At 43.6% G+C, this 14857-nt stretch overlaps 1 protein-coding gene across 8 annotated transcripts in view; it reads left to right on the forward strand.

The window, feature by feature from the left end:
* The window catches only part of PCYT1B (phosphate cytidylyltransferase 1B, choline), a 40952-nt gene that overhangs the window by 7973 nt on the left and 18122 nt on the right, over positions 1-14857 (forward strand). For 4 of the 8 annotated variants that reach the window (XM_085050190.1, XM_085050198.1, XM_085050215.1 and 1 more), the window contains exons 1-3: positions 1001-1193; positions 3487-3588; positions 13558-13657. In XM_085050190.1, the coding sequence (XP_084906316.1) occupies positions 1092-1193; positions 3487-3588; positions 13558-13657 (304 nt within the window). In that variant the 5' untranslated portion in view covers positions 1001-1091. Of the gene's footprint in view, positions 1-1000; positions 1194-3486; positions 3589-13557; positions 13658-14857 lie in introns of those variants that run through there. The other 4 variants (XM_085050208.1, XM_085050225.1, XM_085050244.1 and 1 more) reach the window with 2 other exon arrangements.

The raw sequence follows: 14857 nt of genomic DNA on the forward strand, positions 1-14857 counted from the left end.
CCCCAGGACCGCGGCGCGGCAGGCGGGAGCTGTCCGGTCAGCACCGCCCCGCCTTCGGCTGCTTCTGAATCAGCCAAACCTCATCGCGGGTCGCCGGCAGGAAGCTACCGAGGCCGCCCGGCCCGGCTGTGCAGCAGCGCCCGGGGTAAGGGCGGACACGCCGGTGCGGCTCCTGGCGCGGCGCTGCCTCCCGAGCGCCCGCACCGCTGCAGCACTGACCGTGCTCGGGACACGGGTCGGGGCTTGAGCCAGCAATGCCCTTGTGGCCAAGAGGCCCAATGGGATCCTGGAGTGCGTTAGGAGGAGCATTGCCGGATCGAGGGAGATGATCCTGACCCTCCACTCAGCCCTGATGAGATGAGTCTATCTGGAATGCTGTCTGGGCTCCTCAGTACAAGAGAGACATGGAGATCCTGGACTGGGTCCAGTGGAGAGCAACAAATATGATTAAAGGACTAGAGCATCTCTCCAACAAGGAAAAGCTGAGGGAGTTGGGCCTGTTCAGCCTCTACAAGAGACGGCTGAGAGGGGACTTCATTAATGTGTATGAATATCTAAAGAGAGGGTGCCAAGAGGATGGAGCCTTTTGGAGGCTCTTTCGGGGTTGCCAAGCTTAGGAGAAGAGACATCGGGCAGAAACTGATGCACAGGAAGTTCCACCTGAACATGAGGAAGAACTTCTTTCCTGTGCAGGTGACAGAGCACTGGCACAGACTGCCCAGAGAAGTTGTGCAGTCTCCCTCACTGGAGATGCTCAAGAACCTTCTGGACGCAGTCCTGTGCCATGCGCTCCGGGACGGCCCTGCTGGAGCAGGGAGCTGGAGCCGCTGACCCCGCGGTCCCCTCCAGCCTGGCGCACTCGGGGCTCTGCCGCTCGCGGGGGCGGGGCTCGCCCGCGGGGCCGCCGTGGGCAGCGCGCGGTGGCGCGGCGGGGCAGCAGCCAACCAGGAGGCTGCATGCAAATGAGCCTGCCCCGCCCCGCGCGCGCGGAGCGGGGCGGGGCCCGCCGGTTGCCGTGGAGACGCGAGCGGCCGAGCCCCCGGGCGGCTCCCGGGGAGACCCCCCGCGCCGGGCGGGCCCGGGCGGCGGCCATGCCAGTGCGTGCGGCCGGTGCTGAGTCAGGAACCGGCATCCCCAAATCCCCCTCCGAGGCCATGGAGGAGCTGGAACACACCTGCCCGCAGCCTCGCCTGGTGAGTCGGGCCCGGCCGCGGCCCGCCAGCTCGAGCCGCCCCGGGCGCTGCGGGGCCGCTGGGCCGGGAGCGAGGGAGGGAGCCCCCGGATGGCCGGTGCCGCCTCACGGCGGGTCCCTTTGTGAAACGCCAGGGAAAGGGCGAGCGAAGGCTGTCCGTGATGGGCTGTGCCGTGCAGGAGGAACTCGGGGCGGTTCGGTGACAGCCAGGCAGGATTCCTGGTCCGCCCGTTACAAGCCCGGATCCCCCGCGCTCCAGACGGGTCAGGGCGCGCCCGGGCACCGGCGCGGCTGCCGCATGTGTGCGGGTGGCGGGAGTGGCGGCGGGCGGCGTGTGGTGGCAAAGGCGTGTTACGATCTGAAAGGCTGCCTGTTTCCAGTAGTGAATGCAGAGGAGCGGCCCGCGCTTCGAGGAGCTTGCGGCGGGGAGCGATGGCCGGTCCGAGCCGCTGCCGGTGCCGCTCCCGCCGGAATGGCAGCCCCCGGGGGCTCCGCTACCCTGCGGGCCGGCTCTCGGCCGGGTCACTGCGCCCGCGAATGGCAGTCCCGCTGTTCTCAACTTTCAGAGTCTGGTGAGGAGTTGCCCGTTCGATTCAGGACGTGTAAGAAAGGAGGGAGTCTCGGAGAGCTGCGGTTTTTGGGGGGACAGGAAAATGAGGGAGGGCCGGGAGAGTGATGCTTAAAATAACTCTGATGTTCTTTGCTTAAGACTCCCTCAGGCCGTGTAAGCAACTTTACAAGGCTGCTGTACTCCAAAAGTTCAGGTTCTGAGAGCTATCCTTCTTTTCATGTGCTCATTTAAATTATTTCAGATGTTTTCTTGCTTCGTATTTAAACCTGTTAACATTCCCACCGGGAAAGATCTCTTCTTACACCAGCATGGTATGCACCATTGGCAAGGTGGTAGAAAGTTAATGATAACAATACCTAAATGCAATCACAAACTGTGGAGGCAGTGTCAAAATGTGAAAATGCATGATGTGTGCAACAGTTTAGTACTGGAAATTAGATCATTTAACACTAGAATTCAGTTGCAGTCCTAATTAAAACATATTTAAACATCAAACTTCAGTAATTAAATTCAACACTATGGTTGAGACATTGTTCTGATATGACAAGAAATAGCAACAGTCATTGAAGCTGACCTAAATTAGTGTTTTCTTCTTGCTCATGTTATAATTAGATTCAGCTTTAAAGAAGACTGTTAATTTGTTCATGGAAAGCTTTTGGAGCTGTTTTAATAGGGAAAGTTATCTCAGGTGTAGTTTCTGCAGTGTGTTCAAACAGGCTGTCTGAGATTTCTCTGTCAAAAGCTCAGCTATAACAACCTGTTTGAATATATTACTGTGTGTAGTCTGACATTTTAAAAGATTTTAAAGAAAGAAGTGACAATATGATACCAGTATTTACAGTATCATGCATTCCAGTATAATTTCTGTGGAAATTAAGGTGACAGAGTACGTGAATGAAACAGGAATTCATTATGATGTTTTATATCTTCCTGAGTACTAACAACGGACAGTGGAGACATTTTGAATAAATATTTGTGGAAAGTGTGTTCTTATGAAGTGACACCTCATCAGTCGTCATATCTGTGTTATCTTCAGGCAAAAAAAAAAAGTTGCCTGGTGAAGTATAAGGCAATACACTGAACTCAGAGCATAGGGAGTGAGGGAAACAAGTGTATTCAGGCAGTACCTGAAGTGAGAAAAATTAAGGGCTGGTGTTCTAAAGAGTTAAAGTGAATCACCTCTTGACAGACAGTCTAATAACATGGACATCATGTTCCTATCAGATCTTTTTTAAGATCTTCAGTGCTTGGTCTGATCTCATACTTTGAAGGCAGCATGTGCAGTGGTGAGCCAGTAACCTGGTCACCTAGATTATTTGTGTGGAGGAAAGAGGGTGTCTCAGTTAACATTTTAGTATTGTTTGGAGCTCTGGATGATACTTCAGGATGGCCTTGGTACCTCAGAATGATGTAACTGGTGGCAAGTCTGTGACATTTACAGATGACTTTTTAATGCTGTTCATTCGTTCTCACATATCTATAAAATTAATTTTCTGGGCTTTCAGGTTCTTAATATAGGCTAAGTTGTAGGAAGCAGTTTTTCGTGAGACATGTGACTTCAGAATCACCTCAAATTTTAGAACGTGAGAAGGAATTGGTTCTTTTCTGAAACTGTTGTCCTTTTCATTAAAACAGGAATTTCTTCTTTAAAGCATTAAAGCTATAATTTTTTTTAATATTGGAATATTTTTAATGGATATCTGCATTAGACCTCTGATTTTAGGCTATGAAGTCTGCTAGCTTGTCAGGAACTGTCACATTAGGACTTAAGAACCTTTGTCCTTCAAAGATCAGGAAAACAGGGTGCATTGAAGGCAATTCTCAGGTAAGTTTCAATGTGTATTAAAACCTGGTGTTATTTTCCAGTGCCTGGTACTGTTGTAATTATAAATTGCCATTATTTTTTTCCCAAGACACTGTGCATTTTCTCAACCTGCTGGAGTATTAATGAGCATTTATGTTGCTTCAGTCAATTCCTCTGCTCCATCTCTGACTTAATCTTTGCCTTCTTTATGTTCTCATCTGCCATGTATCTTAATGCCAGGAAAATGTCTCTCTGAGTGACCCACGTGTCTTAGTCTCAATGCACAACAGAGAAACAAACCAATCAGAGTCACAGATTTTATCCATAGTGATGAGTTTAGGAGCTTTTTAGTCAAGAAAAAAATCCTCAAAAATAGTATTTTTCCAATTCTAGTTTGTATCCTCTTGCATTTATCCCTTTTCTCATCTGGACCAAACTACTGTGTTAGGCTACCTTCTCATCTGCTGCAGTCCCATTCATATTTTTGACCCTCCTGGGAATACCCGTGGTTTGGTCATGGGGGCCTTCACTGTTTTCAGTGGGATAAACATGGCTGCTGGTCGTATCATGCCACATTCATGGTACGGCAGTTGTCCCGGGATAACTTTCAGTGAGCTGCAGGATGCTGCTGGGCTGTGGATCTTAGCCTGGTAATCCTGCCCTTAGGGTTTGCCTTTGTGCATCAGTGCTAAAAAGGTCCCTAAGAAAGGCAAGCTCTTAGTTTAACTAATACATACCATAAAAGGAAATACCAAAGAGGAGATACAAAACCTTGTGAAATGATTTGCTTATTTTTTCATGATTTATTTATGTCTCTTGGGATCAAGAGTTTGACTTTGGTCCCCCATGTATGTAGCTCATTGGAAGATTGGTGTGTCCTTTGAAAATTACCAATCCTCACCCTGAAAGAAATAAACAGGCATTTCAACATACTTTGTTCAGGAAGAAATTCCATGTGTAATCTTTCATATAAGAAAACAATGGCAATTTATAAGGACAGTGCTGCAGACAAAGCAAACCCAAATACACATTGCAACTTATTGAAAACAAACTTCAAAATGTACTGCTTGGTCTTATCTTTCCTTTGAACATGCTGAGAGCTTCTTTTCCTTGAATTTCATGTCTCTGTTGTCCAACACAGGCATCAGTGGAAACATCTGGGAAAGTAAAGTACTCTTGGGACCTGGGAACCAATGTCTTATTTTCAAAACTGGCAGAGCCTAATTTAGGGTTAGGTAAGTTAAGGGAATGCAGGGCAATGAAAGATACGTTTCCATAACAGTACCTACTTAAGGAACCCAGAAGAGCAGAAACCCACCTGAATTTGCTGGGGTGAACCACAGGGGAGGAGAGGGAGCAGACAGGTATGTGGTTGGTCTGGTTTGTGCTCACAGGCACATTGGTGGGTAGAGGGCAAGGCGGGAATTAAGCAGCAGTTTTCATTAATTTAAAGTGGATCTATCTTTAAGATGACATAAAGAAGTAGGTAAGTGCTTTTTGCTATGTCTGCTCTGCCCTAGGCAGTGCTGTCTCAGAAATACTGGGCTGTTCAAGGGTATGTGACATCCATTCTACCCTTGGATGTCTGTTCTCAGAGGCAGCTGGAGCTGGTGCCAGATCTCATTTCTTGTGCAAGAAGTGGCACCGGGGCCCTGTGTAGAAGTATCCAACTAGTTTGTTGGGGGCTTTTTTCCATCATCATTGCAAGGACAGACTAGCTGGACGCTTAATTCTATCCATATGGTAGATAAAACATGTTCTGCCAAGGAACTGCAAGTGTCAGGGCCATTTGAGGTTCAGCCTTGTGATCGCAGCTCCGCTCCAAAGTCCAGATTTACTTCTGCAGTGTTGTGAGATTCAGACGCTACAGGCTTTTACAGGTCAATGGGAATTAGGTATTAAGTATCATGGGGCCACTGAATCTGCAATACTTTGGAGAATGAGACTCAGGTACACCTGCAGATGACAGATCTCACATAATTTTAGGTATCAGCTGCTTTAGCCATTTTGTTTATTTTCTTGATTTTTTAGAAGAAATAAAAGTACATGAATTCAAATTTCTTCCCAATTATTCAAGTACATCTGGAAAATACTGGGGGTTTTTAAATTATTTTATTGAAGACTAGAAGAGAACACTTTAGTGCTTTTACACACCGGAGCTGTTGAAGGAGTCACTCTGCTTTAGACAATTTCCTTGTTGCTGCTGTTAAGCAATGAACTCAAACATAAAATGTGAAATATTTGTGAGGAAAGTGTGTATGCCTTGGATTCTTGTCTTTTCATCCCTTCATATTTGCAAAGAATGTTTTAAGTGGTTCTGATGCAATCTCTAGAGTAATTTCAGTATTCTATTTCCATGAGCTTTCACAGATCTTCATCTTTCCTATATCACTGGAAGGTATATACAATTTTTAATCAGAGGAGCCAATGATTAATGGACGGGGGGTTTATTGTGGTTAAAAAGTGTCCCATGCATCTGTTTCTCTCTCATGTGATGTTATGGCAGGGGGTCTGCCATCTGTTTACTTCAGTGTGGAATTAAGCATAAATAAATATGTAAATAGCCTTACATTTAAGGAACCCAAATTACTTTATTTGACTAAACATTTATTTGGTCCTTTAGAAGTTCAGGTTTTGCTCTGGATTAATTTTAACTTTTGTAAATGTTGGCTACTATATAAAAGCACAAACCCATAAAAATGTGCAGAGTGATGTTTGTGCTTGGGGACATGTAGCAATTTTTGCTGCACTTAAAATAAATTGCCCATAGACATGAAAAATCTGCTTATATTTCCCTTTATTACGTCTGAGGACATGCAGTTTATATACATTCTGAAATGCTACAGTTTCTGCAAAAACATGTTGCAATACATATTTGTCAGATGGAACTACAGATACTTTTTCAGGAGTTAGAAATAACACAAACATAGGGAGAAAACATTACATTCTATATATTGCATTCTGTGCTTGCAAATGCAATGATATTTTAGAAACAGTTTTTATTAGGTGAATATTACCAACTTCTTAAACTGTGCTGTTGCCATTACTGCAAATGTTTGTATCATATCTTTAAAAAGGAGGGGAAAAACATTGTGAATAGATTCTCTCTGCTCCCTCTTCAGGAACGCAGACAACATTGTAATACATGTATAAAATGTAAAAAGAATTCAGCACATGCATGGATGTGGAGCAGAAGAAATACAGAATTAGGAGGCAAATACTGACTACCCAGGCAAGACTACATGTAGTATATACCCACACAATCAGGCACAAATACTCAGTACAGCCAGAACTGTCTATCCCAGGGTGTCCTTTGTTTCCATGTAATCTGCTTTCCTGTTTTACACACATATAAACAGACGGTATGAGATGCAAACCTCTTGAGAAAGGCACTGAATGAATCAGGGATCTTGTATAGAAGCCCATTGCACTCCCTATGAGGAAATAGATCTTCCCAGGGTTTTTCTGCTGACAGCTGAGGAACTGCAGTGTACATGTCTCCTGTGCAGGAGGAAAAATGTTTTGGTTTTATTTTGCTTTTTCATAGCTCTGTGTAATGGTTTATACAAAATACTGTCCTACATCTGACATGAAATAATTGATAAATGTAAAGTATCTCTGTGAAGCACAAGTAGAGATTAAGTACTGGGCTGAATTCACCCAATAGCTTAGCTGTATAACTGAGTTGCTTTCAGAAGATTAATGCTTGCCTGTGTTAAAGCACAGTTGGGTTCTTTTAGCCATATATTAGGTGCACAGCTGATGTGAATTTGCAGATGACACTAAGTAGGGTGGGAGTGTTGATCTGCTTGAGGGTAGGACAGACTCATCAGTGGGCTGAGGACAACTGCGGGAGCTCACTAAGGGGAAGTCCTATACTTGAGTCACAGCAACCCTATCCAGCTTTACAGGCTGGGGGAGGAATCGCTTGAGAGCTGCCCAGCAGAAAGGAACCTGGGGGTGCTGGTCACCAGCCAGCTCAACATGAGCCAGCCTGTGCCCAGGTGGCCAAGAAGGCCAATGACATCCTGGCCTGGATCAGCAGTAGTGTGGCCAGCAGGACCAGGGCAGTGATTGTCACGCTTATTCAACACTGGTGAAGCCAGACGTTGAGTGCTCTGTCCAGTTCTGGGTCCCTTACTTCAAAAAAGATACTGAGGTGCTGGAGTGTATCCAGAGAAGGGCAGCAAGGGTCATGAAGAGTTTCGAATGTGTCCTGTGAGGAATGGCTGAGGGAGCTGGGTTTGTGCAGTCTGGAGAAGAGGAGGCTCGAGGGAACCTCACTGCACTCTACAGCTGCCTGAAAGAAGGGTGCGGCCAGAAGGGGGCCGGTCTCTTCTGCTGTGCCTGCCGTGAGAGAGGACCTGAGGACATGGCCTTAAGCTGAGACAAAGGACATTCACGTTAGGTATTAGAGAAAAAATTTCACTGTTAGGGTGGTCAGACATTGGAATAGGCTGCCCAAGGAGGTGGTGGAGTCACCATCCCTGGAGGTGTTCAAGAGGTGTCTGGATCTGGTGCTGGGTGATGTGGTTTAGTGATTTGGGGATTACACTGGTAGTGCTGGGTTAACAGTTGGACTAGATGATCTTAAAGCTCTCTTCCAACACTGATGATTCTGTGATTCTATACAGTGACATACCAGTAAAATGAAATGTGTAATAGACATTCAAAACACAGGAGCCGATGTTGTCTCTGTTTTCTGAATTGATCAATGAAACACAGAGGGGCATTGGAGCAGTGGTTACACATTTTTGGTCTGTCAATCGTGGCCAACCTTCAGCTTTACTCCTGGGCCAGCAAGCACTTGCTGCTGGGCATTGAATTGCAAATGCCCCACGGCCAGTTTGGTTCTTTGCGATGGCATCTGCAGGCTGCTGGTTGGCAGCCAGTGACCCTTTGAAGGAGCCATAATCTTCTTTACCCTGGAATGCTGCGCATCCTTCCCCAGTGCCTGGCTATGTGACAGCTTTCCTGTCTGTAGCCGTCAGGACAGGAGAACATCCAGGCTCACAAGCTGCACAGTGCCCTAGCTGCAGTTTGCTCTTTCAGTGAGTCCTGCCTGGATCAGTGGCACACAGCTCCTTCAGCTGTGCCAGGGGAGCAGGCTCAGGTGGAGAGCTTGCCAAGGGTTGCATTTTGCTTCCGGCTGGTGTTCATGGAGGTTGAGGTGCTTCATTGGCAACTCTTTCACTTGAACTCTGCTTGACCTGGGGCCCGTCCTACCTCTAGGATGGATTTTGTTTTCTAAATAATATGTTCCAGTTCAGTCAGAAGTCATGGCTGTCATGCAGGAATCTTGTCATGAAATTCTTTGGCCTTTTGCAAGTATTCAACTAGATTACATAATAGTTGTTCTAGTTTCATAATATATGAATCTCTACATATATACATCATTGTGCTTCTTGAAAAGGCAGTGAAAGCTGCTTTTCTTCTGCAGTACCTTCAGTTTTTAATTTCATCTTGCGCTTAGTCATTACTGACTTAATGCTAATGGTGAGCAAAGTGTATTTGATTGAAGATAAAGCCCAGAAAGAGCAACTAAGATAATTTGAAATGCTTGCAAACAGGATGCTGAAGTTATTGGTTAGTATGCCATATTCTTAGTTTACATCCACCTCCCTGAGTTAGCAGGACTGTGGCGGAACAGGCTGGACTTTTTTGATACTGACATTAGTATTAGAACTGTTTGTGAAAAGTTTACCAGGAGACAACCACCAATAACATTCAATTACAGCTTAAATGCTCATAAATTTCCCTGTTTGGATCAAGGTTACTGACCCAAACAGGAAGGAGACAACATGGTTTTCATTTTTGGCAATGTTTGCTCCCTGAGCCTCTAAGAGAAGACCTTGGTAGTCCTAAACATACACTCTTTCCACTTAAAAAAAGTGTGCATACCTCAGAAAGTTGGCACATATTTTTAGTTACTTTTCAATAGTTTTGATAAGTTTTTTTCTTAAATGTTCCTTGAAACTGATGTGAATGTTTCCTGCTCTGTAATTATTGTTTCCTAACATCAGGAGCAGATACCCAAACTAATTGCTCCTCATATGAGTAGACCTTATCCACATGATTTGTTCCAGTGCACTCACTTACCTGTTTTAAATAGTGCCTCTGAGACAAGAAGTGGTTACAGCATCAGACCTCTCGCAGAATTTCTCTGCCAGTTGAATTTTTTCATAAGCACAAGCCCAGCCTGCTTTATCAGGTATTGCCTCTGTAGCTGTACTGGCTCATAATCTGAAATTTCATTGACCTTTGTGTATGGCAAAATCTTAGATGACAATATAACTTTCTCTTTGCAAGAAGAGGGGAGGAGGTAGTGTAGTTGCATGAATTAAAAAACGAACAAACAAACAAACAAAAAAATCCCAGTAGGTCCTTCCATTAGCTGTGTTTCCTGTAGTCACCCAGCAGGCAGAGTTACAATGGCAGGTGCACTATGGCATGGATGAGTCTACATTTGCCTGCTTAAAAGAATGTTTTCGTCTTCCTTGCAGCTGTGTAAAAAAAAACAACCCAACTACAAAACATACAGAAAGTAAGCAAACAATAACACAACAGACTGTAAACAAAAGAGAGGGTTTGGAGGTGCTTGTGCTCTTGACTTGTTATTTCAGTGGCAGAAGTCCTGTTCTACAAATCATCAACAGCTTTCCTTTTAATCCATTAGAAACACAAGCATAATTTAGTCCTAGGCATAATACTTATGCCTAGGAGCTAAGTTAAATGGCTACAATAGCCTAAGAGACTGTGAAGAGTGATAATAACAAGGTAGCATCAAGATACACCTGAAAATAACTGTCAGGTAGGGTTTCTTCATGAAGTGTCCTGACCCCATAACCAGCTCAAGGTTGCCACCCACACTGTGCTCTCTCCTCTGGGCTACTGTCTCACCAAATAGAGCCATGGTTTGCTAAGACATTGCTGGTACAAAAGGAGCTGTGAGGTGCTTGCTGGGAAAGCCTCCATTATCTACCTTCCATCTTTTAATGTCCTGAAGTTTATTGAACAACATTCCGTTATTTTGCTAATTTCTTAGAAAGTAAGTGACATTATTTAAATTCCTTATAGAATGAACAGCTTCTAATATGCAAGGGTTACTGGGTATGATGGTTTCACATACCTTCATTTTACTGACTGCTGTGTCTTCATTTCCAGGAAACAGGACTCTTATTGTGAGAGCTTTTTATCATCTTCAGAAGTAAATATCATTAATAAGTCCTAATATTACAATGACTTCTCCATTTGTGACATGTAATAAGCTTTCTCTCACATATTACTACAGGATGGGGCAGGTCTCAGGACCTTACTGTGGTCCAAAATACAAGGCTAATTTCACTTGATTGATTAATTGCAAAATGTAAATGCCTAGAATATAAGGAAGGCAGAGATGAAGGGAAAAATCTGTTGGAGAAAGTCAGAAGTTAAAAGTCTTTGTCTAAACATCTGATTATTGGCAAAACTATAGCAAACTTCCAGAAGTACTTTAATGGATTAGCCAAAATGAAAAAGCTGCTATATAAATTACTTGCTGTCTTCTCACAATTCTAGTTATTGCTGTCAAGAAACTGGAAAGAATACAAGTAATTATATACAAAATGAAAAGGTTTGATAAATTGTTTCTGGGTTTTAATAATTTCTTGAAATATTTTATCTTGCGGGCTTATATACAAACCAGATGGTCTCATTTTACTCATAAGATGTTTTTGTTAAGCTTAGCAATAATTTTTCTAGGACAGATAAAACAAAGTAGTAGTGAGTAGTCATTTGGAAGCTATTGCTGTAGATTTCCTTTGATCTGTCAGCACATGGTGTTTATGCATTTCCCTATATGGCTTTCATAGAATATGGCTGATTTTAATCTATTATATTTGATGTATTTTCATATCCAGTAACTGAGAGGTCAGAGAGTAATGGGAATATTGACAGGTCTGGTTTTAAACCATGATCTGTAAAGTGAGTTTTAACGATGAACATTTATAAAAGCTGGATGGATGGGAAGCTAATAGAGGTTGTTCTCTATTGAGCAGAGACTGAAAGAAAAATCTCAGTGTTGCAAAGGTGGTTACATGGATGAAAAGCACCACTGTGTTTGCCTGGGGGGAAAAAGAGATATCTTCCAGCAAACCAGGCCTATTTTCTTCAAATAACCTCCAAGGAAACAACCTCTTCCAAGCTAGGAGCTGATTACCAGTTGCAGGCCTCAGACCATAGCCATTATTGTTTTAACATTTCTGCCTTCCTCTTTATCTCAGCAGGAACCAGGCTGTATGGGCTGCTGTGTAACTTGACCTTGCTTGGAGATAAAAAGACAGATTAGCACCCAGCAATAGCAAAACCAGAAGCAAAAAGACAGTATTTAGAAAATAAAGGAAAGAGCTGGCACTGTATGATTATGTGTAATGTTCTACTCTGTGCAGCGTGGGTGGCCTGATGAACAGTTCCCATCCATGAAACCCAGACAGAAACTTGGGCTTGGTCATAGTTTCTCCATTTTTAACCTTGTCTGTGCAGAGATGCTGTGATTTTCATCATGAAGATGCTAATGATGATGATTTCCTTTAGCATTCAAGAGTGTAGGGGGGAAAAAAGGGAAAGAAAAACGGAAAGGAAAAAAGGGAGACCTACATAAAATTGCATTGCTTTCAGTAAACAAAATGAATAGCAAATCAGCAGGAAGAACTGGAAATGAATCTTTAAGTCTTTGCTGTTGTTTTACTACTGTCCTCTGAGCTTTCCATGCAACAAACCAGTGAGCCCAGAGATCAGCAGCAATTAGGTATGACATGTCCTAAAGTGTCTCAGGGATGCCAAAGAATGCTAAATGCTCAGAGATTAATCATTCAGCATCAAAAATCTGAAAAAAACAGTGTGAAGGTAAAAAGAGATTCTGTTATGATCAGCCATGGGTGCTCAAACTGGTGTGACAACTGTACATAAAATGTTTGCTGTCAAAATCTAACCAAGCCTGCTGCACAACCATGAGCTCCCAGTTAAATCATAGTGGAGGCAAAGGGACAGATTTTCTTTGACTTTTCTCAACCACCACTTCATCTCAAAAGCAAAGCAAACCAAAACTCAGCTATGTTTTCATAAAGATTTCAAGCCAAAAGCTGTAGAAGTGTGTTTTTTTCATATCAGACCATATGGCAGATAATAAATATCTGAGGGTCTGATGGCTGATAACTTCCTACACAGACATGGGCAGAAAATACAATTTCAATAATCAAGTTTCCTGACAGATAATGCCACGTCAGTCTTCACACATCCTCACTCTGTCTCATACATCTTTAGGCTATAAGCTCCTCAGAGCAAGTACCCTTGTGGTGCTCTGATCACAGTTAGAGTATTTTAGTACTATTACAGAATGTGTCAGACCAGAAAGGAGTTGCAGCTCAGTCAGCTCTGTTTAAGTGGGACTTAAGGTTGCATTCTTGCCTTTATTTTGGCAAGAATTTTGAGAATGGCTCCTCAAAATTGTAGGAAATTCTGATTGAAACCACAACAAAACAACTTACACTCCTGATTATCTGTACTGATGCCAGTGGCAGGAAAGAGGTAGCTCATTTTCAGCTTTTTAAGTCACAGTTTTTCCAGCTATTATTTACAGGTGATAGAATACATTTTCCATCTTGGACTTTTGGAATCACTGAGACCAAATGAAGGGTTAAGCTGCTCACACATCTAACCTGACTTTGTTCTGCAAACAGAAAAATGGTGTGCCTTTACCCACCTCAAAGATGACCAAGCTTCTCCAACAGAGACAAAGAATTAAGTTACATGACACGTTTGAAAAGCTTTATTTTCCTCACCATTCTACCCTGTGTGAATTGTGTATGCTCAGGGTGACCAAAAAGCAAAAATCACCAGAGAACAAACCAGCATGAAGTCTGGTTACAGCATTCTGCCACAGTTAAACGGGTTTTTTTACTTGCTTGGTGGTGGAACTAAATTTACTTTCTTTTTGTTTTTTCCTCCTTCCAGACTCTGACAGCACCTGCTCCATTTGCAGATGAAACAAGCTGTCAGTGCCAAGCCCCCCATGAGAAGTTAACCATTGCACAAGCCCGCCTGGGAACACCAGGTATGTGGGGAGAGGCACGTCCACAGGACTGTGGGCACTGCCAAAGCACTTATTCCTCCATACAGACATGAATTAATGCTTGTTTGTGCCTTCTACTTAAAAGCAAAAGCTTGATGTCTGGTGCTGTCAGGTAATGGAGAAGACACCAGCAACTACATTATGTTCTATTGGAGAAACAACAAGAGAAAACATTTCAAGTTAGAGTTTGATGTTTTTGTGGATATTGGTTGGAAGGAAGTCTTGCCAGCCCACTCCAGCCAGCCTGAAAATTGTGTTATGTAGTAGCTGCCTTCTGGATTCTGTACTCATACTGCCTCTGTATGCTGGAAAACTCTTCTTTAACTGATGTTCCTGTTGATTGCATTAAACCTTCAATGGCCTTAGAGGTTATTTGCCAATTTCTTTATCTGGACATCTGTGATTGGACTGGGGAAGCAGGATGATTTTACATAAAGTCCCAAATGTATCCTTCACACCCCCACTATATTTCAAGAGGTTGTTTTTAAAAAGCCTTTGTTTACTTATTTTACTTATTTAAAATAAACTTTTAAAGTATGTACACACTGTAGGAGCAAGCTGCAGCTTTCCAGTCAGCTCTGCAAGGACCAGTGTTCTCCTGTGGACCCTTGGATGTCCTGACTGCAGAGACATCTCTCTGCTGTCACTGAAACACAGTCCATGGAGCCTGGAGCTCTATTGCTTTCATCTCTGCTGGGCTTTTGCTTGGAGGTGGCAAAGCATGTCATTTGAAAAAGCAAGTCCTTTTTCAATCTGGAGGCTGCTGCTGAAAGTGCTGTACAGAAAGAGTGATAAGGGTGGTAGCAGGAGAAAAAGAGGTTACAGGCTCATTAGATAGAAGAACTTGGGGAAAGTCTGGAAAAAGTGAAGTGAAAGGTTTACACAGAGGAGGTAGGCAATAAATTTTTACAGCAGCAAACTGTGGAAAAAAGTAAGTCGAGGCAAGAGGGGAGGGAACGGGAGATGATGGGAAAAAGTCCATAAGGCATAACTGATTAGAAAGGCAGAGAGAAAAGAACAAGACATATGGTGGAACTCCAAATGAGGCAGGAAGATGACATTTTTGCTAAATTAGAATATGGGAATGATGGATGATAATAAATAGGGTAAGTATGAGAGAAAACAGCAGAGAGTACAAAGAACAAGTAATGTGCAGTATAAAACTCTCAGGTTCACCTGTGG

The sequence above is a fragment of the Lichenostomus cassidix genome, chromosome 1, assembly GCF_008360975.1.
Source record: "Lichenostomus cassidix isolate B80296 chromosome 1, HeHo_3.0, whole genome shotgun sequence".
In the NCBI taxonomy this organism is placed as follows: Eukaryota; Metazoa; Chordata; class Aves; order Passeriformes; family Meliphagidae; genus Lichenostomus; species Lichenostomus cassidix.